Source organism: Natator depressus, chromosome 12 (assembly GCF_965152275.1).
Source record: "Natator depressus isolate rNatDep1 chromosome 12, rNatDep2.hap1, whole genome shotgun sequence".
NCBI lineage: Eukaryota > Metazoa > Chordata > Testudines > Cheloniidae > Natator > Natator depressus.
This window is the reverse complement of record NC_134245.1, coordinates 10,466,876-10,489,199: the sequence shown is the minus strand read 5'-3', so window position 1 is coordinate 10,489,199 and position 22,324 is coordinate 10,466,876. Positions and strand designations below refer to the sequence as shown.

The 22,324-nt window shown below is 40.8% G+C and overlaps 1 protein-coding gene across 1 annotated transcript; it reads right to left on the bottom strand.

Annotated features, from left to right (window-relative positions):
- Positions 1-1,333: 1,333 nt before the first annotated feature.
- LOC141996813 (receptor-interacting serine/threonine-protein kinase 2-like) lies at positions 1,334-22,051 on the bottom strand. The gene is made up of 12 exons (XM_074969109.1): positions 21,928-22,051; positions 18,508-18,685; positions 14,833-14,986; positions 14,426-14,581; positions 14,091-14,233; positions 12,165-12,214; positions 9,022-9,183; positions 8,027-8,112; positions 6,824-6,892; positions 6,484-6,643; positions 4,493-4,699; positions 1,334-3,147 (listed from the first exon to the last, which is right to left on the bottom strand). Exons 1-12 carry the CDS (start codon positions 22,049-22,051, stop codon positions 2,825-2,827), a joined length of 1,812 nt encoding a protein of 603 aa, XP_074825210.1. The 3' UTR covers positions 1,334-2,824.
- Between the last annotated feature and the right edge of the window lie 273 nt (positions 22,052-22,324).

The following is a 22,324-nucleotide window of genomic DNA, read 5'->3' as shown; positions in this document are numbered from 1 at the left end:
GGTTTTCTCACTCTTCCCCCCCCCCCCCCCCACACACACACAGACACAGACACACATACAAACTCACTCTCCTGCTGGTAATAGCCCATCCCTCTTTGAAACCTCTCTTTATAATGCGCATGATAATCAAGGTGGGTCATTTCCAGCACTAATCCAGGTTTTCTCACCCCCCCCCCACACACACACCCCCTCCAAAAACCACACACACAAACTCACTCTCCTGCTGGCAATAGCTCATCTTACAATGTGCACAGCAATAATCCAAGTTTAACCAGAACGTCTTGGGGGGGGGGGTTTGTAGGAAAAAAACAAGGGGAGATAGGCTACCTTGCATAATGACTTAGCCACTCCCAGTCTCTATTCAAGCCCAAATTAATAGTATCCAATTTGCAAATGAATTCCAATTCAGCAGTTTCTCGCTGGAGTCTGGATTTGAAGTTTTTTTGCTGTAAGATAGCGACCCTCGTGTCTGTGATTGCGTGACCAGAGAGATTGAAGTGTTCTCCAACTGGTTTATGAATGTTATAATTCTTAACATCTGATTTGTGTCCATTTATTCTTTTACGTAGAGACTGTCCAGTTTGACCAATGTACATGGCAGAGGGGCATTGCTGGCACATGATGGCATATATCACATTGGTGGATGTGCAGGTGAACGAGCCTCTGATAGTGTGGCTGATGTTGTTAGGCCCTGTGATGGTGTTCTCTGAATAGATATGTGGGCACAGTTGGCAACGGGCTTTGTTGCAAGGATAGGTTCCTGGGTTAGTGGTTCTGTTGTGTGGTATGTGGTTGTTGGTGAGTATTCGCTTCAGGTTGGGGGGCTGTCTGTAGGCAAGGACTGGCCTTTCTCCCAAGATTTGTGAGAGTGTTGGGTCATCCTTCAGGATAGGTTGTAGATCCTTAATAATGCGTTGGAGGGGTTTTAGTTGGGGGCTGAAGGTGACGGCTAGTGGCGTTCTGTTATTTTCTTTGTTAGGCCTGTCCTGTAGTAGGTGACTTCTGGGAACTCTTCTGGCTCTATCAATCTGTTTCTTCACTTCCGCAGGTGGGTATTGTAGTTGTAAGAATGCTTGATAGAGATCTTGTAGGTGTTTGTCTCTGTCTGAGGGGTTGGAGCAAATGCGGTTGTATCGCAGAGCTTGGCTGTAGACGATGGATCGTGTGTGTGGTTTTTGGAGGGGGTGTGTGTGGGGGGGGGGTGAGAAAACCTGGATTAGTGCTGGAAATGACCCACCTTGATTATCATGCGCATTATAAAGAGAGGTTTCAAAGAGGGATGGGCTATTACCAGCAGGAGAGTGAGTTTGTATGTGTGTCTGTGTCTGTGTGTGTGTGTGGGGGGGGGAAGAGTGAGAAAACCTTGATTTGTGCTGGAAATGGCCTTCCTTGATGATCACTTGATGATCACTTTAGATAAGCTGTTAGCAGCAGGACAGTGGGGTGGGAGGAAGTTTTGTTTCATGGTCTCTGTGTGTATATAATGTCTTCTGCAGTTTCCACGATATGCTATGCATCCGATGAAGTGAGCTGTAGCTCACGAAAGCTCATGCTCAAATAAACTGGTTAGTCTCTAAGGTGCCACAAGTACTCCTTTTCTTTTTTCTTTTTATTTCTAACATACTTTGACACTGCTTTAAATTTTAGCCATTTTTATAGTCACAAAACAACCTTAAGACAGTTTGACTGAATTTTCTAAAACGTTTATTTTAAAACTTCTAAAGCATTGGTTTCAAATTATATCATGTGGAATAAATAATCCCTTGTATAAATATACCTTAAAACACTCTACTCCTGCCTTTAAAATTCCAACACATCAAACCATAGGATTACTTGAACATCTTGGAAAAGAAAAGAACAATTGCAATGCAGTAAAACAAAACAATGTAGCTTGGCATCTGAAATATCTATATATCTTGTAATGATAATGTTCTTGGGCTTATCCAGTGCTGTGAATATTGCAGGCATCCCACTGTGCTTTCGAATGGAGACATCTTGTGCACTTCATTTTCGTTTTAACAAAGATAATCTTTGATGTGAGTATCTTTGTTCACAGTTCAACGGAACTGTCCTTCCAAAGTGGTCAGTTTGGCACCTCTTATCTTACAGCTTAACTTCACATTGTATACCTGTAACATTCATAAACGGAACAACATTAACATGCTGTATCCAGGTAACTTTAACCTGTTTAGGGCCATTTTATTGCAAAAGAGTCTCTGAATTTGCACCTGCTAAAATGTAAGTGTGCCAGTTTACAAGGACAAATGAGCATTTGTGCAAGAAAAATTTTTAAAAAATGGTTCAGTTTGCAAGATGTTAAATGTAAGAGGCTCGTTTGAAGAGATCCTGAAAACTTATTCCTTAATGATTTTCACTTTCACTGCAACAGCTTGCTTGGCTGTTCTTGGCTGTTGGCAAAAGCAGCTTCTTTCTTCCTTCCCAGGCAACAGCCCATCCTTAAGTGCCTTTCAGACTTGGAAGAGCTTACCACCAGCCTTCCTCTCAGCCGTCCACCAATAAGTCACAATCAATTTACCTCCATTAAGAAACCAGGAAATAATAAGTGACATGTGACTTGAACTAGACTCTGGCATACTCCCATAATCCTACCATCTCAGAGGTTCAAGTTGGAATATATATTACCAGGCCCTGTTATTTCTGCAGGCAATGGGTGTCTCGAACTCTTAGAGGACTAAAGTCACTGAGCAGTAGGAAAAGGAACAGACTTTTTAGTCAGTGGGTAATGAGAAATGAACATGAATTAATGTCATTCCACGTTACCAGTGCACCGATCCATGAAATATGCTATTAAAAATAACTTAAGTCACTGCAGTCGTCTATTTAATTTAGCAGGGCTGTCTGTGATGTGGCTGCCTCGTGCCAGAGGGCTACATTTGCTAGTTGAGAGCACAGTCACTACAATCTGAGCTGCCCCCTCTCCAAGGCAGAGGCAAGTGTCCAACAAAGCACGAGCACGGCTGGTCAGGGTGGGGAAAGAGGTGATCATTTCATAGTCCATTTTAGACAACACTCGCTGGGAGCGAAGGACATCAAGGATGTGGTTGAGGCGCCCTTCTGTCATGCAGCTCAAGATAGTCTGTCGCCCACAGGCTAGGATCTGGCACCAGTTGCCTTTGCAGCAAGGACCTTGAATAAAAAGGAACAAAATTAGATATGCCAAACTGTCAGACTTTTTTATTAAACTGTTAGCTAGTGGCAGCATTAATGTCAAGAATGAAGTGACTAATAGAAATGTAAATTCAGTGGAGCAACAGGAGCTGGTGAAGAGTTCATTTACTTGCAGTCTTTGTTCAAAACTAGCACAGAAAATAATATTTAGTGAGCAAGATGACTTAAGGGGAGGGGATTCCCAGGTCTGATCCTGGTAATCTATCATCTGTATAACTGTTATGTAAAGTAGTTTAGCTATGTCTAGAGAGTATTAGTCTACTCAGTAGAGGATGGAAGCGCAGAAGGCACCATAGGCAGATCTGAAGGATTGTACTGTTCAGTACTTTCATTGCTTCAGTGGGAGATGGGAGCATCTTAGCAGGTGCATACACCAAAACCAGATCTATGCAGAAACTCTGCATTAGGCTGCCCTTCCAGTAAGGGAAAGGAAATAAGAAAAGGTCACCTGTACTTAGGAGACCATGCCTCAGTCTTCCTAGTCTGTTACCAATTGGGCCATGAGTTGAATTGTCTTAGTTTACAGGAGATCTTTTGTTGGTTTGCCCAGAAACCATGTCCCCAGCATCCAACAGATCAGAAGAATGTCCAGCTTGTTGGAGATCACCATGGTTCATTTTGTCAAAGTGAAAAACTTGTTTTTTACAAACTTTTTCATTATGGAAAAAAGAGACAGCTTTCGCAGGCCAAAAATCAGCCTTATTCACAGCTGCTCAGTAGGAAGATTGAGGCCTTTTCTGGGTCTAGCCCAAAGAAAGTATAAAAACAAGGTGGAGGGGAAGTCTTTTTCCAACTAATCTTTTGCATCCCCAAGAACTACCTTGCTGGAGGTGTGAGAAATTGTCACAATAAAAGGTTAAACTCCATACAATGTATTTTTCCCCCCATTTGTTATAAACTCTGTGGGCCTGTTTCACCACAAAACTTGCTATGTTTTGTGAGGTTTTTCTTTAGACCCCTTTCCGGTGAAAGTCGACTTCTGAACAATGTGCCTATTCTGAACAAAAGTTCGCTTTGAAGGCCAAAGTCTGAGCTTTTAGTAACACAGGAATTGCCGAACGGAGCAGACTCATGGTCCATCTAGTCCAGTATCCTGTTTCTTACAATGGCAAGTACCAGCTTCAGAGGAGTTACACTAATTACCAGTAAATACACAAGAGTATGGCCAAGGTACAGTTTTTATCTGAGACATTGGGTAAAGTGTGGCAAAGTAGAATATTACTATACCACATTGCCATTAGCTTCTGGTTTTTGGACCAAACTCGACTTTAAGAAAGGATCAGCCTTTTCTTTGGAATCTCACCTGTTAATGTTTGTTCACACTGTGTGCTTTGAAATTGGCTATGATGGGGGCTGTGCTCAGGTGGCAGCAATAACTGTAGTGGCTGCTGCTGCCACACCTTTGGGTCCCTTTGACACTGACCACCATCTTCTCTGCCTGCATGTGGATCAGAGGTACAAGGAGTGGGAAAGGAATGCTGCAGAGGTGATTCTCTACTGCCTGGATGAGCTGTGAACAAATAAAGATGGGTGAGATAAGACTTTTAAACTGGACTACAGCTGAACATAATAGGGATTCATAAATGGATAGTTCTGGATCTCTAATTAAAACAGAGTTTAGAGGACTAACTTGTCGTAAATATTACATCCTGTGAACACTTGCTGCTAGATCCTCCATCTTATGAAGTTTTGACATTTGTTATGTACATACTCCATCTCTCAAACTTTAAGAAAATTGTTTTATGCAAGAGTATGAATGATGAATTCCCAGGAGTGGAGCATCATCTTTTCATGCAGCATACCACCTCTGTTACACTACACATAATGGGACTGTTGTTTAATGGCCAAATAATAAATTATTATTTGTAAAATTAGAAATGTATAAGGGACACTAAACTTAAATCATATATTGCAAAAAGAATTTGCATGGGTTACTGAATTAAAAGTGGAATTTTTTTTTATCTCATCTTGAATATTGTCAATCACTTTTGTTTAGTCAGCTTGTTGGTGCTGTAGTGTTTGCATCTCATACTTTTTTCCTGTCCCAAAGAGCTACAATCTTTTTTTGTAATATGTTTGTACAGCATCTAGCACAATGGAGCCCTGGTCCTTGATGGAGCATCCTTGATACAAATAAATTAATAACATTGCAATCGAATGTCTAGCTCAAATGTTTCAACTGAGTTTTAATTCTAGAAACTCTTCTGTGGGTTGTAAAAGGTTTTTACAATAAAAGGTTTTTAAAAATGTAAACTTTGGGCTACATCTAAGTTGTGAGTGTCCTTTTAACTTGTTGATTATAGTTGTGGACTTCTGTAAATTTGTGGATGAAGTTGAGGAAAATCCTGTTCTACCCAAAAGGAACAGCCACTAATCTATTTCAGTACTAAGTATTAAGAAACATGTATCATAAGTCCCATGTATTCAGATGTCACCAAAGATAGATAATAGATTTTCTGTGGCTCAGATCTTGTAAACAAAACCATCAAAGAACAAAGAAGAAATGTTTAAGTCAACACCTCCAGTCTGCTTATATACATGAAATACACATGGATTTAAATACTTTGTCAAACATTTGCCAAGACAAGCCCACAGTGGAAAAACAGAAGGATATGGTTAGGTAGGAATGGCTAACATGAATCATTCATGGACTTCTGAAGAGATGGGACTCTTCCAAAGCAATTACTTTCTAATGTGGAGACATTTGACAGCAGGTATTAGAAAGTAGAGAAAAGCACTGTGGTGATTGAGGGCCATATAAGTACCATTGTAGAGGGCTAGATTCACTCATGGTGACAAAGGCAAAAGAAATTGCACCTCTTTGTTCCAGCAGGGTCCACTAGACCCAGGATGGATTTGCTCTCTGAGGAAGAGCAGGCAGTTCTTGAAATGCCAGGGAAGGGCAGCTTTAAGTTATGGTCAGAGCACTACCGGTGTCTTACTGGTGGAGGGTGTTCAGAGTATATAGTAAATCAGCAAATTCTATGGCTGCCTGGTTTACCCCACTGAACCCAGTGAATGTCCACTCAGGTATGGGAATACACTGGCTAGCTGTGAGTTCTCCCAATGGAGGAACGGTTGCAAAAATCTTGCACCACTGCTGTTCTCAAGGCAGACTCTTCTACTGCAGTGGACTCTGTTGCTCTGGTTATATCAAGAGTTATATCACAGTTGCACTCTGAAGAGGGAGACATTTGGCATGTTTTTATGGACACTGAGCCAACAAATAATTTTTTAATATTTTTATAGTACTTAGAGGTAAAAATATTTTAAGATGGTCTCAGTCCTGCATACCTCTTTTTTGTGTTGTGTTTGGCGCTGTGATATCTGCAAGTGCCATCTGATTAGCCTTCTCTCTTCCTGCAGGGCTGTCAAGAACAGTTGACAATCTCTGTGCTGTTAGAGGGACTCTCTTGTCGATAAGCCGGTTGCTGTTTTTCTGTGCACAGAGGACCTGACAGGGATGAAAATGGATAAGAAATTACTTCTATCTTCTTGATAGAAAAGACCTGCCTTACTAGGCAGCCTCCCTTAGGGAGTCTAAGTGCCTAAGTAACTGTTGATAATGGGACTTAGATACCCTTGGAAAATTTTCCTCCCCAAGTGCATATGTAAGAAAACGCAGTTTGCTTACCTCTAGATTGTGCACATGTGTCTGAAGCACATGTGGAACTGAGCCTTTGCAGGCATTTACTGCTCTCTCCTGAAACAAACAAAAAAATACACTAACTTAGTAAAATATACACAACATTCAGTCCAAATGAGACTAAAAAAATCATACATTGAACATTCATGCTGGTACTGCCAAAATATCAGGCACATACACCACATGATCTGCAGCTAGGAGTAAAATCACCCAGAGTACAGATCTATTACCTACTGAAACAATATTGGGTTGTTTTGCCTTTCTCTACAGGTATTTATTTCATACTCATAGCTGTGGGCGTTGGGGGAAGTAGGGCTTTTTTGGTGCATTACAAAATCACGTCATAAATGTCATGCCATCACAAAGACCAATGCCTGGGAGCTCCTTCTCCTTTTCTGGGGTACTTCTACATCTGGTCTTCCGCAAATCACACATCCCATTTCTCAAATTGCAGCCTCTACAACTTTGAGTTCAGAAGAAGTATAAAAAAAATCTCCCAAAATCTGGGATGTAAAACTATTCTCATCAAGTCAGAATCCAGCACAAATGAGGTAAAACCAGGAGACTTTTCGCATTTTCACTTCACAGACTGTGAGTTTAGTACCATGAGAAATCCCAGCTGCACCAGTATCCTGCGCTACCTTCCCTTCAGGCTGTACTGACAACTGATCTCAATTCTGACATCAGATATTGCTCTGCGGTCCCAGACCTGGACCTGATGTAACTGAGACTAATATTCACTCTCAGCTGTGTGGTGGCCTGATTGATCTTGGGAATGGACACTAGGATGAAGCTGCATGTAACCTCAGACAGAAACTGACTTGGGGACTTCAGAGATGAAAGGCTAGTTCACTAACACATCTGGTTAACCTAGAACCATCCTTCTATTTGCTACTGCTGAAAGAACAGTGTGAGGGGGCCCTCCAACTGTCAGTGACTCGTGCATACTTATCAGTAATACAGTATGGAGAGTCTCACTTGTGAATCCTGGATTAGACTTTTGAAGCTGAGTTTAAATCTTGGATTGACGTATTTTAGCTCTATCTGCTTTTAGGGACTGATCTTCAAATTTTAACTTTTAGCCCTTTGAAGCAATAACAAAGAGACAAATTCCTGTTTGATTTCAAAGATGATAATCACAGAAAGCAGGCAATGCAATTGTATGGGACCAAATCTGAATTTTGCACTAACCTTTGCATCAATCAAACTGTAGATTGCACTGGAAATCTTCTCCTTGCTAAAAGTGCTCAAAATTCTCTTTAAGAGTTCCGCACATTCTTTGGAAAGAAAATGCATTTTAAATACAGGATGTATGCGTATCCAAATAAGCAAATATCTATGCACCAATGTGCTTCCACTGATTTTATTATTCTGTTGCAATCATATTAAAAACTTTTAAATCACCTCTAAGTAACTTTGCCTTATATATTTTTATTTTTTGATCTAATATAAACAAATTAGGATCAGATTTTCAGAAATGTGCACACAAAAACCTGCATATTTGTACCTAATTTATTCATGATTGCACAAAGCAATCACAGTAAAAGCATGTGCAGATGGCTAGTTGGACACTTCTGTGTACAGGTCTGAAAAATCTTGGCCGTAGTTTGTCATTCATGTTTCAGGGCTGTCTTTTTAGAAACAGAGGATTAGATCCTCAGCTGGTATAATATAGCTACTCTGTTTTAACCAACAGTGGGATTTGCTCCAGTGGGAATGGTGATTAATTTGAGATGGGACTGTTAAAGGTAAATCAGCCATTCTTCAAATACTGAATTTAGCTGGCAATCTCCAGTAATTTCTAGCCTTTATCTATGCTAAACTTACTACACTATATTTAAACTAAAAATCTTGAAATGACTAAACCACCGTACAGGAGGGCACGGCATCTGTATTAAAAAAACCCAAAACCAAAACACAACAGTATTCTGGTGATAGTGCCCCAACCGTTTCATCCCGCGCTGGGGTTACAACATTCTGTTGTGCCATCATTACTGTAGAATGATCTAGGACATTAAAGAGACAAGGTGGATGATGTAATATCTTTTATTGGACCAACTTCTGTTGGTGAGAGAGACAAGCTATTGAGCTCACACAGAGCTTCAGGTCTACAACAACACTGCATTAATTAGGACACTCAAACTGTTTGTTATAGCAACAAGGGGAGAGCAAATACTGAATGTTACCTGCAGTTTGGGGCCTGTAATCTGGGTCTTGGTGCCAGCACAGGATGATGAGCTGTAACAGCCTGTTTCTCTGGGGCAAACTGCTCTGTATATACTCTGCTTCAATCCCAGGCCGCAGGCCATTACAGACTCCTGTCACAACTTCCAGCAGGTTTTTTTTGCCTGCCAGAGAATGAAAAAATGTTATTTAAAAAACCCTCAGAACTATTTTAAGATGATGTTTAGTACAGGTTATTTTCTGTATTTTAAAACTAAGACTACTCTTTAAAAACAAAAAATAAAAACCCAACAACACACTCTTAAGTAAAGCTGACCAACTGTGACAATACTCATTTATACCTACTGGCAGCAGTCCATTTATTTCTGGTTAGAAGGGTTGTTTAAGCAATAAGTCACAACTGGGTATGCATGCATAACTGGTAACCTGCATGCACAAATACCCTATTTGCAGTTATAGTTACTGTGTGAGAAGCCTAACCACACAGTTCTGTATGCAATTCTGCATGCAAATTTTAAAAAATTATTCTCTTCATGCACAAAAGAATCTAATTCCTCTGGGCAGCTACAAAATGGCAGTGAAAAAATATGAAAGCACTGCCTTGCATGAGTATATTGTGCATAATATTTTTAATCTGAGCCTGTAAAGTCTGTCGAAATGAAAGCTGTTACATACATAAAATACAGAGTAATCTGCTAGGTGACTTGCAATCAGCAAAGCCAAGACACTGGCTTATTCTGAGATCATGTACACACACACAACTCACGAATGTGATTGCAAAATTACAGCATGCTGCCCCCCTCACCTCTCCCTATGGCATATGCCTGCGTATTCTGTACTTGAGAGCCAGCCAGTGGTTGAAATATACAAGTATGTAATTCTCATCTTCATTCATACTAGAAAATGAGAAGCTGAACTTGAGGAGCATTACATATGGAAAATGAGGTGTATGGGGTATTCGTTGATGAATTTTGCAGGAGCCCTGCATGTCTTGAGAAAGCACTAGGGAAATTTGAAGAGATGTAAAATCGTGAGCCTGACCACTTGTGGTCATGGCACTCTTTGTAAGAATGAGGTTGTTTGCTAGCCTTGATGTAATGGCCAGATTCTCGCTGGGGTAACTGCATCCTGCCTACCTTCATTCCCTCTGCAATTTTAAACTTTGAAATTTTTAAATTTTAAATTTTTAAATTTTAAATTTGAAACTATCCTCATTTTTTGTCCAAAAGGGTTGTGCAATGTTAGTGTGTGTTGAATAGATATATGTTCCACTCGAGAGATGGTGAGTGAAGTGATTCTCATAAATAGATGTGTGTGTTAAATTGTAAAGAACTTTAGGGTCCTTTTGGATGAAAGGTGCTATACAAATGTAATGTGACTTGTTTTAGAGTAATATTTAATAGAAATAGTCATTAAACAATTGCCAGGAAAAGTTCCACATCTTGCTGCTTTCAAAACCCCTGATTCTTGGGTTCTGTAGTGTTTAGTGCACCGTAGGCAAGCAGGTAGTTTCCTTTTCTTGGACCATGTAGTGAAAAAGAAAGTCCCATAGGTAGATAGACCTGGAGCCCTTGCCATTTTCCAGATAGAGGAGAGTACTAACTGTAATGTAGTTTGATAATCAAGTACAGAGGCACATACTTCTTCACATATGACTGCTCAAACTGAAATCTCATTGTTAGAGCAATCAGCTATAAGAGAAGGAGTAAGAAGGATCATATTCAGGAACACGATACAGCACTGTCACTTTCATAGAACTCGAGAGAATAGAAGAAACTGATCCCTCTTTAAAGTATGTTTACTGTAAGTTAAAAGGAGTCATGCTTTAAAGGAATGAGAATGGAACAGGAATCAGCACTCCAAAGTCTAGTTCTCAGCTCTGGCTGTCATGTTAAACAAATCATTTACCACTGCCTCAGTTTCCTTATCGGTAAAATGGGGGTAATTTTCAGTCTATTATACAGTGCTTTAAAGATCTACAACTCTGTAAAATTCCATATTTTCATTTTCTGGTATAAAATATGCAGAAAGTAGCATATTTTATAGTAATTTAAGTCTAGCAGGAACTAAAAGTTCCTATTTGAGACCTGAAACTCTCACTGATTTTTAAACATGTATAAAAGCTCAGTTCTACTCACTGGACAAGTTACTTGCCACTAAGGGCATGTCTACACTGATGTAATTTCCATCTTGAGTAGGCATGCCTGCACTAGCTCTGATTGACTGGGATTGTACCTGAGCAGGTAGTCCTTCCCACCAGTCATGCTGCCATGGCTACATTTTAATTTTTATCTTGTTAGTTGGATCAGAGCTAGCATGGGTGTGTCACTCAAACTGGAAATTATACTCTCCAGCTCCAGTGTAGACTACCCTAAGATGCTGCCTAATGTCAGTATGCTGGATTGTGATGTTAGTATGCTGGCTGTCACAAGCCAAAGAGCTGTTGCTATGCATTAAAGTTAAGCAGAAAGGTCAAAATAACAATTTAATAGAGTGCTACAGTGAACAGGCTTAGGTAGTACATAGTAAAAAATATGCCATTAAAGCTACCCCTGAGAAGGTATCTGTTTCTTTTACAAAAAGAATATTCATTTGGGGCTAGGACTCTCTACAGGAGATGCAGAGCTATGGAACTGTGCATTATTGGGATACACAGTTGGCAGAATTTGATTTTTTATAATTTTGACAGATAATACTGTTTATTTTTAAATTTTTCCCAATTTTATTGAATTTTTACAGTTGCACAAAATTGTGGGAGTGTCAGACAATTGACGGTAGATGTTGAGGTTCAAAAAGTTAAAGTTTTAAAACCATTCAAACACAAATTGCCAACATCACATGTCAAAATATACAAAGTAAATATCTTTAAATCATACTCTAATAAGTTATCAAGCAGCATTTGTCTTACTTTGCCTATCTGTAGATTTCAATTATCATTGGAAATATTTTTGTTCGTTTGTATGTGGACGTTGAAATCAATATTTACTGACACTTACTGATCAAAAATTAATCCTTCCAAGCACCGTAATAGGGATTTGAGATAAAGCGAGGTCTGAAAAGACAGGTCTGTTGGTATCAGTGTTGCTTAGAGGAGGATAAATTCAGAAAAATATAATTAATCATCAAGAAAGAGAGAAATACGTACCTTCAAAAGGTTTCTGTCTGCTTAAGCTTTCCCAACATAGCATTCCAAAGCTAGAGGCAAACAAAAATGAAATTGTGCTTGTTAATTTGGAATCTGTGTTGGTGTTACGATTACTTACTGAAAAATTGAGTTCATTAGTTCAAGGGAAGGGTATTTTCCATGTTACGCTAAGTCAGGGGAGGGCAAACTACGGCCCGCGGGCTGGATCCAGCCCATCAGGGCTGTCAGTCGGGCCTGCGGGATTGTCAGCCCTGTGGCACAGCTGGGCTAAGGCAGGCTTCCTGCCTGCCCTGGCCCCGCGCCGCTCCCGAAAGCGGCTGGCACCATGTCCCTGCGGCCCCTGGAGGGAGGTGGGGGAGCAGAGGGCTCTGTACGCTGCCCTCGCCTGCAGGCACTGCCCCCTGCAGCTCCCATTGGCCTGGAACGGGGAACTGAGGCCAATGGGAGCTTCGGGGGTGGTACCCACAGGCAAGGGCAGCGCATGGAGCCGCCTGCCCCACCCCACCCCCAGGAGCCACTGCTGGACATGCTGGCCACTTCCAGGAGCAGCGCGGGGCCAGAGCAGGCAGGGAACCTGCCTTAGCCCCACTGCGTGCCGCTGCCACCCCAGAGCCACTCGAGGTAAGCAGCATCGGGCCAGAGCCCAAACCCCTCCTGCTCCCAAAATCCTGCCTTGAGCCCCTTGCCACAACCCTCCTGCACTCCAGCCCCCTGCCCTGAGCCCCCTCCCGCATTCTGCACCCTCTCCTGCACCCCAACCTCCTGCCCTGAGCCCCATGCTGCACCCCTCCTGCACCCCAAACCCCTGCCCAGAGTCCCCCCACACTCCACACTCCCTCCTACACCCCAACCCCCTGCCCTGAGCCTCGAGCTCCCTGCAGCATCCCACATCCCTCCTGCACCCCAAACCCCTGCCCTGAGCCCTCTCCTGCACCCCGCGACCCCTCCCACACCCTGCACTCCCTCCTGCACCCCAATCCCCAGCCCCAGCCATATATTCATGGCCCTGCATACAATTTCCCCACCCAGATGTAGCCCTTGGGCCAAAAGGTTTGCCCACCCCTGCACTAAGTCCTTCCTTATTGGCAGGATTTCCATTTTTGCATACTTTTATATTTCAGTTTCCAACTGGGCTGTCCTTATACAAAGACCAGCTAGAATTCTGTTTCAGGGGAAAGCCTTGCTCTTAAATTCTGTAGCTTATTTTCCAATAATACCTCACCTAATTTCCATTTGTGGGTTTCAAAACCTTTCACTTCCTCTTTTTTCATTTTTTCCCCCAGTAATTATAAAGTGTTTGGTAGTGTTGAGCATACTGACAAGGGAATGAACTAGTTGACCCACTAAAGCTTGATCCAAAGCCCAATGAATCTTTCTTTACATCAGTGAAATTTGCATCAGGCCCTAGATCTTTTTTTTTTTTTCTATTTGTAACTTCTAGGATATGTCACTGTAACGTTTAAATGTACTTAAATCAACATCAATATTGGTGTAAAAACATTTGGATATATATGCAAAACAAAAAGTCAAGATGAGAATATACTTCATAGCATGTCATCCGCAGCAGTTTTCTACTTTTTTACTGTAAATTAATATTTTGAAGCTGAAGTTTGGCAATTGCTTAACCTAGAGGTATGGCCATAAATCTTAATTTTTAATATAACAAATTGTATTGAAATAATTTCCTTCAAACATTAGGAATTTCAAGTTTAACTAAATGATGCAATATTCCTAGTCTGGAATGTTATGCAGATATGATATGTGTAACAGCTGTTATTTGAATGGAACACTGTGACTTGTAGGTTTCACTGTCGTACAATTTTACAATATTTTCTTGAAAGAAACATTAAATTCAATATTATATGAACTGCTCTCAAGAAGTAGGTCTCCTTTAGCTATAACTTTCCTTTAAAAACCTGTACTAACCTGTAAATATCTCCTTCTTGTGAGGGCACACCTCCTTCAATTATTTCAGGAGAGAGGTATATCAAATCCCAGCAGCTTCTATTGCAGTTCTGCAGGACTGATCTTTGCTGCTTCCTCCAGGAGGCTAGACCATAATCTGTTATCTGTAGGGAAGAGTGAATGGTGAATTGTAGCAACAATATGGCATTATTGGTATCAAATATTGATCTGGTATTTTATATTAGGATAGATGCCTGATAAATAATCCTATAATCAAGCATACCTTTGGAGAAATTGTTCTGGTTTCATGTCAAGAAAATAATGAAGACAAAAAGCTAAGTTTAAAACATCCCCACCTTAGCTCTGTATTGTGTATCCAAAAGAACATTGGAGGGTTTCAGGCTGTAGTGGAGGAGAGGAGGGTCTAGTCTATGGAGATGATATAATCCATCAGCCACATCTGACAAAATCCGCATGAGTAGGGGAAAAGGCAATTCTGGGTACAGGTGGTGCTAAAAATCAACATTCATTTCAGTGTAATATTCCACGATATATATAGATATGTATATATCTTTTAGAATTATAAAGCAGTCACTATTCACACTATCTATTGAGATCTACAGATGAAAAGTTTTAGCAACGCTATTGCAAAATTAATACCCATAATTGAGGTACAGTTTGCTCATTTTATTATTGCCCGAGCTTCTAAACAGTTTTAACACCCATAAAGGAGCCCCTCTAAAAGATCCCTACTCTTCCTTACCTCGTGGATGAGTGAGTGGAGGGATCCATTGCTCATCCATTCAGTCACGACCCCCAGAAGTCCCTGAGATTGGTAGATCCCAAGAGAAGGCAGGAGCTGTTCAGACTGAATGCGTCGTGTGTTTGCTACATCTTGGAGTAGCACCTTCAACTCACTGCAAACAGAGAACAAGGGATAAAGAAGTAGCATTTCAGACAGACATGCTGAGTAACAGTCATACTGTGTGATATTGGAAAGACGGATGACTTGGTAGAGTTTTCCCACCACTACCATTATCTGGTGCTTAATACCAACAATGTTTTCTTGACTACAAAACATCTTTCACATTAAAACTGTAAAATGTACAAGAAAGAAGCTAGTTCCATTAGTATCAAATTTATATTTATCAGGATCTAAAATGCAAGGGCAGGAAGAATGTTTGGGATAGTTAAACTAACTGAAAAAATTACCTCTCTGAACTGATTTTTTTCCCTGCCTTTCCCCTAAAAATATGCTTTCTTTATGCTATCAGTGATGTCCCTTCTACACTGCAAATTCTACCAGCTTCAGTCACAGTCTGTCTTGCCTGTATGGATGGGATCAAACCACATCAGAGGGTAAAGGTAAAGCCATGAGGCCAAATTCAGACCTACTGTAAGTGGTAGATGTAACTTTAGGGACTTCGTGGAGCTGCATCTACTTCTACTCAGACGGGATTTATTCTTAAATTCCAGTGGGATGTATTTTAAGAAGTATAAGGAAACCAGATTTTGCTAATTGGTAGAAGATTGAGACTATTTGAGAACTTCAGACAATAACTTCTTTGTTCAGTTGTACAATGGTAGCACTGATCTGTGGATCAGATCAGAATGTTCAGTTTCAAGGAAGATAAATGAACTGGTTCTGCTACAGGATCACTCCTCCTTAACTTGCATTTAACTTTAAAAATATGATCCCATCTGCAATATTTTCTGAATTGCTGATTCTATGCATGAAATCTTCAGCCCATAGAAATCAATGGTAAAATTCAATGGGACCAGGATTTCAACCCCTGTCATTATTTTAAAGACTAACCCAGTTAGTGTTTCCTGCTGAAAAACAAATCTGTATATTTAGGAAGAGGGTCCAGCTGATAGTTTGGCTTCTGATCCCAACTGTTCCAAAGTTTGGGAACTTAATTCAGTCCCAAACATTGCACACCATATAAATCACAGATTTACTATTCTATTCTTTGTGTGTTTTTAGGCTGTAGGATATATTTATTGCAGTAGGTACTCTCTGATAAATCTTAAGATCTTAACTTCAATTCCTCATGCTTCAGCAAACTTCCGTTGAACTCAGTGACAGCCTCATTGACTTCAGTGGGAGTATGCCTAAGTAAAAACTGAGTAAAGACATCAGGATTTGGCCTGATGACACTATTGGTAATGCTAGCACCCTGGACCCCTGTAGTATTTGCTTCCTAACTGTATGCAATGGCTCCTGGTCCCTGATCAGCCTCAGCAGCATGCAGGAGACTCTTTGATCCCTGAACTGATATCCATTTCCTGATCCGTCCCAGGTACTGGTGTAAGAGATTGGGAGTTATCCGACAACTCTTCAAACTAGCATCTGTTTTCCAAACCAGCTCCTGTTCCCACTCCCCCCAGCAACTGCTAACAGAGGAGGGAGACTCTTAGAAAAATTCTCTAAAAACTATTTTAAGCAGGTGTGGATCAAATTTCTCACCCACCATTACACAGCCCAACACTGCTTGCCTGTGCCCAAGAGGCTGCTGGTAACTTCCCTTCTGCTGGAGCACAGTACTGTGAAATGCATGGTGGAAATGTAAGACAGGGACTAACTGCTGTAGCCCAGTCCTATCATAGTAAAAGTTGCTTCCTGTATTTTTGCTTTTTGTTGGAATCCTCTCTGGTGTGCATGTGATATACAATTCAGGGAAGTATATAAAAATGCAGTTATAGGGAGAAGTGACTAAAAATTACACTGTGGGTTCCATATTTGGGGTCACTAATTTCCAGATCAAATATATTTGTGAATGGATATTGCACGGGCAATGGCAGTAACAGCACACTCAAGTTAGATGTGCAGCTGTGCAAGCACTTTTCGCAAATACAGTTGAACATGCATTGTTTAGAAAAATCAGGCCAGGCAGTCCAAGCTGGGTTCTTTTTTAAAGAAGGAAAACAGCTTTTCCACTGCAAACATAGTGGATATTCAGTATGGTAATGCCCGTGTTTATAAATAAATTGTGGCTCCAAAGTTTATATACAAACTGTGCTTGTTTCTACCTCTTAACATCATTACTAACAATATGGATTTCTACCATTGGAACTAGATTAGCAGTTCAAATGATGGGCAGGATAGAATCCATCTTGTTCTCATTGCTGGTAATAGTGGGGGGAAAAAACAAACAGAGACTTGACACTTAAAAAGCAGATATGAGTAAGAAGGTTCATTTTTCCATAATCACTTTTATAACTAGAGCAACACTTTAAATCCAGAAAGGAAAAATAAATTATTAGTTTTTGTTGTCTGATTTAACTTTTTTTTTTATTTAAACAAAAGGTGGGGGGCACACAGGGGAAAGAGGGCAAGCCTTTTAGAAAAAACTACCAAATAAATATATTTCTTATTTTAGATTAGTAAATTATTGCACTTTAATTGAATTTAAAAAATAAAAAAGCAGAACACTCAAACTGAATTCATTTTGGGCCTGATCCAACCTCCACAGAAGTCTTTCCATTGACATCAGTGGGATTTGGATCAGGGCCCTGAGCCCTATAGAGGTCGTCACTAAAGACAGACTAGTTCTGGTTTCAAGATTCAAATTTGAATGCCGTAAATGAAAGAATTTAGACTCAAGCACAACCAATGACCAGACATGGAAACCTTGGATGCAAGAATTTTAGCGCGTGTTTGAAATCTCACTTGGATTAGATAAATTATTCCTGTCTTTGTTTTGGAAAAGCCAACCTCTCCATATACTACTTTAAGATATTTGAAATCTGAATTTTTCAGCTTAAGCATACCTCCTACAAAAAGCACCTAAGGATCTAGACTTCTCAGATACTAAAAAGGCCATGTTCTGCTCTTGGATGCCCTTTCAAGAAACTGAGAGCCTAATGAGTGCATTCACTAGAGTGATTTGGTCCCACACCATTAAAAAATAGTATGGGCCTGACCTCAAAATCCCTATATGCCTGTGACTCCAATGAAATAAATTGGAGTTATGTGAGTGTTAGGCTGACGTCCATTTGTGACAGAGTTTGTGGTTATGACTAATATATGCACTCAATCCTATCTCTACTGCAATTGTCCATTCTCCCTTTCTTCTCGTATGTGTCCATTTATTCACCTATCATGTTTTGTCTAAAACTTAGATTGTGAGCTCTTTGTATGTGTTTGTTTTGTGCATAGTACAATGGTGCACTGAACCTGGATTGGAGCCCTTTGATGCAATCACAATAGAATTAATAATGACTGCAGGATCAAGCCCCATTGTCATTACATATGTCAAATTTCTCACCTAGTGCAATTCAATGTATTTCTTTCACTTTGTCTCTTTTAATCAGTTGGGAGTCGCTGAAGTGGAAAGGTTAACTGGGATCAGAAATGCTACAGTCCATGTTGGTACCCTCTTTGCACTACTGTCCTCCTGAGCTGTTTATATAGTAAATCAAATATGACACCTACCTCTCTGTTGTATTCTGACTGGTCAGCAGCTTCAGTGATATGTTAATGTTCTGAGGAGCATGAAAGGCTTTGAGGGTGAAGCCAGAACTTGTCCTGGTGAAGATAAAGTGATCCAGCTCTTCCTGGGCTATTACGGGCATCAGATTGGCCATTTTCTGCCGTTTAGTGGGGGAGAGAACTGAAGAAAAACAGACCTCCTTAGATTTGCTTTTGCTGTCATTGCCAAGGTACACTGAAATTACACCACTCTTTGTTCCCCAAACTACTCTTCACCCTCATTCAGAAGGTTTTGTATTACCATGCTCTGGGTCAGATTGTCCTTTAAAGATAGGGAAAAATTTTACCTACCACACAGGGGCATCCTGAGGTTTACTTACCATTTGTAAGTATGAGGTGCTAAGTGATCAATATTATGGCCAGTTCCCATTATAATCACCTGGAAATATGGGGGCACTATTTACATTAATATAATACAATGCTTGATTTCCCAGGATAATGTTATAATTTGGGGAAACAACAGATTAAAATTCTTATAGTTGCATGCTGGACAGAAAGATAATTCCCATGAGAAATGGTAATAATGCCGTAATCCATTCCAATCTACCTCCAGAGCCATGCCTTTTACAGATGTGCCATTATTTACTAGGATACTGTATGTCAACAGAACAGCAAAACAAAAGGCCAAATTCACTGCTGCGGTATATTGGCAAAACCCTACTGAAGCCAGTGGAGCTGTGCTCATTTATAGCAGCAGAGAATTTGGCCCACCATTTGTATATAGTAGATCCCTAGGGCCACGTGCATATGTGCCTTAATACCCATTGACTAGAGATAGCAACCTCCCACACAGCCACTTTGTGTTAATGTCTGAGTCAGGTGTTATTAATAACAGGTGAGGATGTTTTAAAAATATAATGAGCTTAAAGCTCCCCTATACTTTGTGCTGAAAGAAAGCAACAAGAACAGACAGAGCTGAGACAAGGAAAACAGAGAGGGAAGAAAAGGGTCTTCAGAAGTCTGTTTATGAGAATACTGCATGGTTGGAGATCAGAGGGTCATAAGAGCTCAAAATGGAATGCTCCCCTCAGACTCAGCAGATTGCCATGAAGGAATTAATGCTGCTCTAAACTGCAGATTTAAGTAGTGAGTAAGGGGTATAGATTGAGAACTCTCTTTTTAAGTTGGGGGTTCAGCTAAAGTGTGGTCTTGTGGTTAAGACATTAAACTAGGATGCAGGAGATCTGGTTCTAGTTCCCAGCTCTGCCATAGAAAGCCTGTGTGATCTTGAGCAAATCACAATCTCTCAGTGACTCAGCCGAGCATCTACAAAATGGGGATAACCACACACCTTTATTTTATCCTTTGTCTATTTTGCCTAATTAAATTTCAAGGTCTTCCAAGTAGGGTGTGGCTGTTACACTGTATATTGATATCACCTAGAGCAGTGGTTCTCAACCAGGGGTCTGGGGTCCTCTCGGGGGCCACAAGCAGGTTTCATGGGGTCCGCCAAGCAGGGCCAGCATTAGACTTGCTAGGGCCCAGGGCTGAAGCCGAAGCCTGAGCAACTTAACTTCACAGGGCCCCCTGTGGCGCGGGGCCCCAGGCGATTGCCCTGCTTGCTACCCCCTAACACTGGCCCTGGCTTTTATATGCAGAAAAAAACAGGTTTTGTGGCGCAGACGGGTCGTGGAATTTTTATAGCATGTTGTGGGGAGGGAGGGGAGCTGAGAAAGAAAAAGGTTGAGAACCCCTGACCTAAAGCACAATGGAGCCCCAAACTCAGTTAATGCCTCCAAGTGCTACCCTAATTCATATAATAGACTAAAATGTCCATCGGTTGATCAATAAAATTTCCCGTCTAATGTAAGTTTGATGTAACAAGATGAGTTAGACCTTTTGCTTTTTATTTTAAACATCAGCATTCTAGACTGAATCCGAAGGCACTAGCTGTGGTTCCTGCAGGAACTATTAGAACAAGGCACTCATTCAGTAGCTACATGACGGCCTCTGAGAATGACTTTGTTAGCTCAGTTCAGAGGCAGGCAGGGTTGTGACTGATCCTCTCTATGCTGCTGTGAACGAATTATTGAGCTGGATGGCAACAACTATGTGGAAGGAAAGATTTCAGACACATGAGATTTCTCTGATGCCCAAAATGAAGAGGTTAAGTACATAATCTATTTTTTCAAGCTTCAAGCAGTGTATTTTGTAAAGGACACATCCTACATCTGCTTCAAGCAGTATACTTTGTAAAGGACACATCCAATATGGCATGAGACCAACAGAGCCAGGCCAGTCATTTTATGGGCAAAATTACACAAAGCTCTTCCAAATCAGAGACAGGCAAAAAAAAAGAACCATTTATTCCTCAAATATTATGGGGATTGGATAAAGTGGAACCACCCTAAATTTAGTTTTGGTTTCTGTGGAGAAAAATAATCAAAAGGTTTGCAAAACCAAAATCATTTTTCATCTCTAAAAATCTGTAAAACCAGAACCGTTTATTCAGATCTCTAAATGTTCGGGTTTGAAAGAGTCTAATAATGAGTCTTGGCTCCAAATCGCTCCTGGTTTTGCTTATTTTTATTTTAAAAAGAAAACTAGGTAAAACTGGAATCAATTATTGAAACTTTGGTGGCACAAATAAAATGAGAACCAGATCTGAATCACCCCCGTATTTTGGTTTTGCAAAATCTAACCCTGACCAAAGAGGTTTTGAAAACCAGAATGACATCTGTTTTCACCCATCTCTGTTCTAAACCACTTGTTGTTTTTATACAAATGAACTACAGCTGGAAGCAGGATTTCCCCCCATACATCTAGAGGTTTGGGCAAGATTCTCAACTCATCTGTAAATTGCCGATTTACATCAAGTGAGGATCTGACCTTAAAATCAGAAACCCCAGTTTTGCTACCTTTACATACATTGGGAACTAGCTTGTTGCAGGAAGAGTCAGTGGGACTAATCACAGATTAAGGTATTGTTTAATGGCAGTAAGAGTGGCAGAGTCAGTCCCTAAATGGGATGCAAAAGGATCCTTGATTGGGAAAAACGCTGTTGGTGCTGCCCTCCCAACAGCTCGGCTCTTCTGGGTAGAGAGATTTAGCTCCTTCTTCTTTTAAAATCTGGGCTCATTTTACCGCCCACACTACAATGTGGTTTCTAACCACAGCTTGTCAAGGCTGGCCGTTTGAACGAAGGGGACTGCAGAAAGTTGTCAGAGGCTTTAAATGCCTCATTGAAACGCATTGGAAAATCCTCCATCGTAAGAGCTGATCCTTTAAAAACTACCTTTACACTTCATTCACGGTGAAAGAGTTTCCATCCTTATGAGGGAAGTGTGGCTGGGGGTTGATTTCATGTTTCAGTGTCCAAATAAAAGAAGTGAAAACAAACATACAAAGAATATTGAGACTTACCTCCAGACGTGTGGGCATAGAGACTACAGGAGTGAGCTAGTGCGACTGCAACAAAGAGCGGAGATCTGTCTGGAGCAGTGATGCAATCACAGTCTAAGCCTGGCTGGGTATGAGTCAGCTGCATTGTTTATCTCCTCTTTTATTGGCCGCCTACACACATCCAAAATTTCCCCTAGTTGTGTGTGCAAACTGTAACTCCTTAGTGACTGCAGTCATCTAGGTTCTCTTCATGGGCTGGCCAGTTAATTGCTGAAATAGGCAAGAAGAGGTTATAGAAAAGGTTAGAGAGGTTGAGTGGACGCTGTGACGGCCACCGCCACCAGTACGAAGAGAAAACAATAAAACTGAGTTGCATCAGAAACATCACCCTGGATCCAAATACCTCCCAAAACACAGG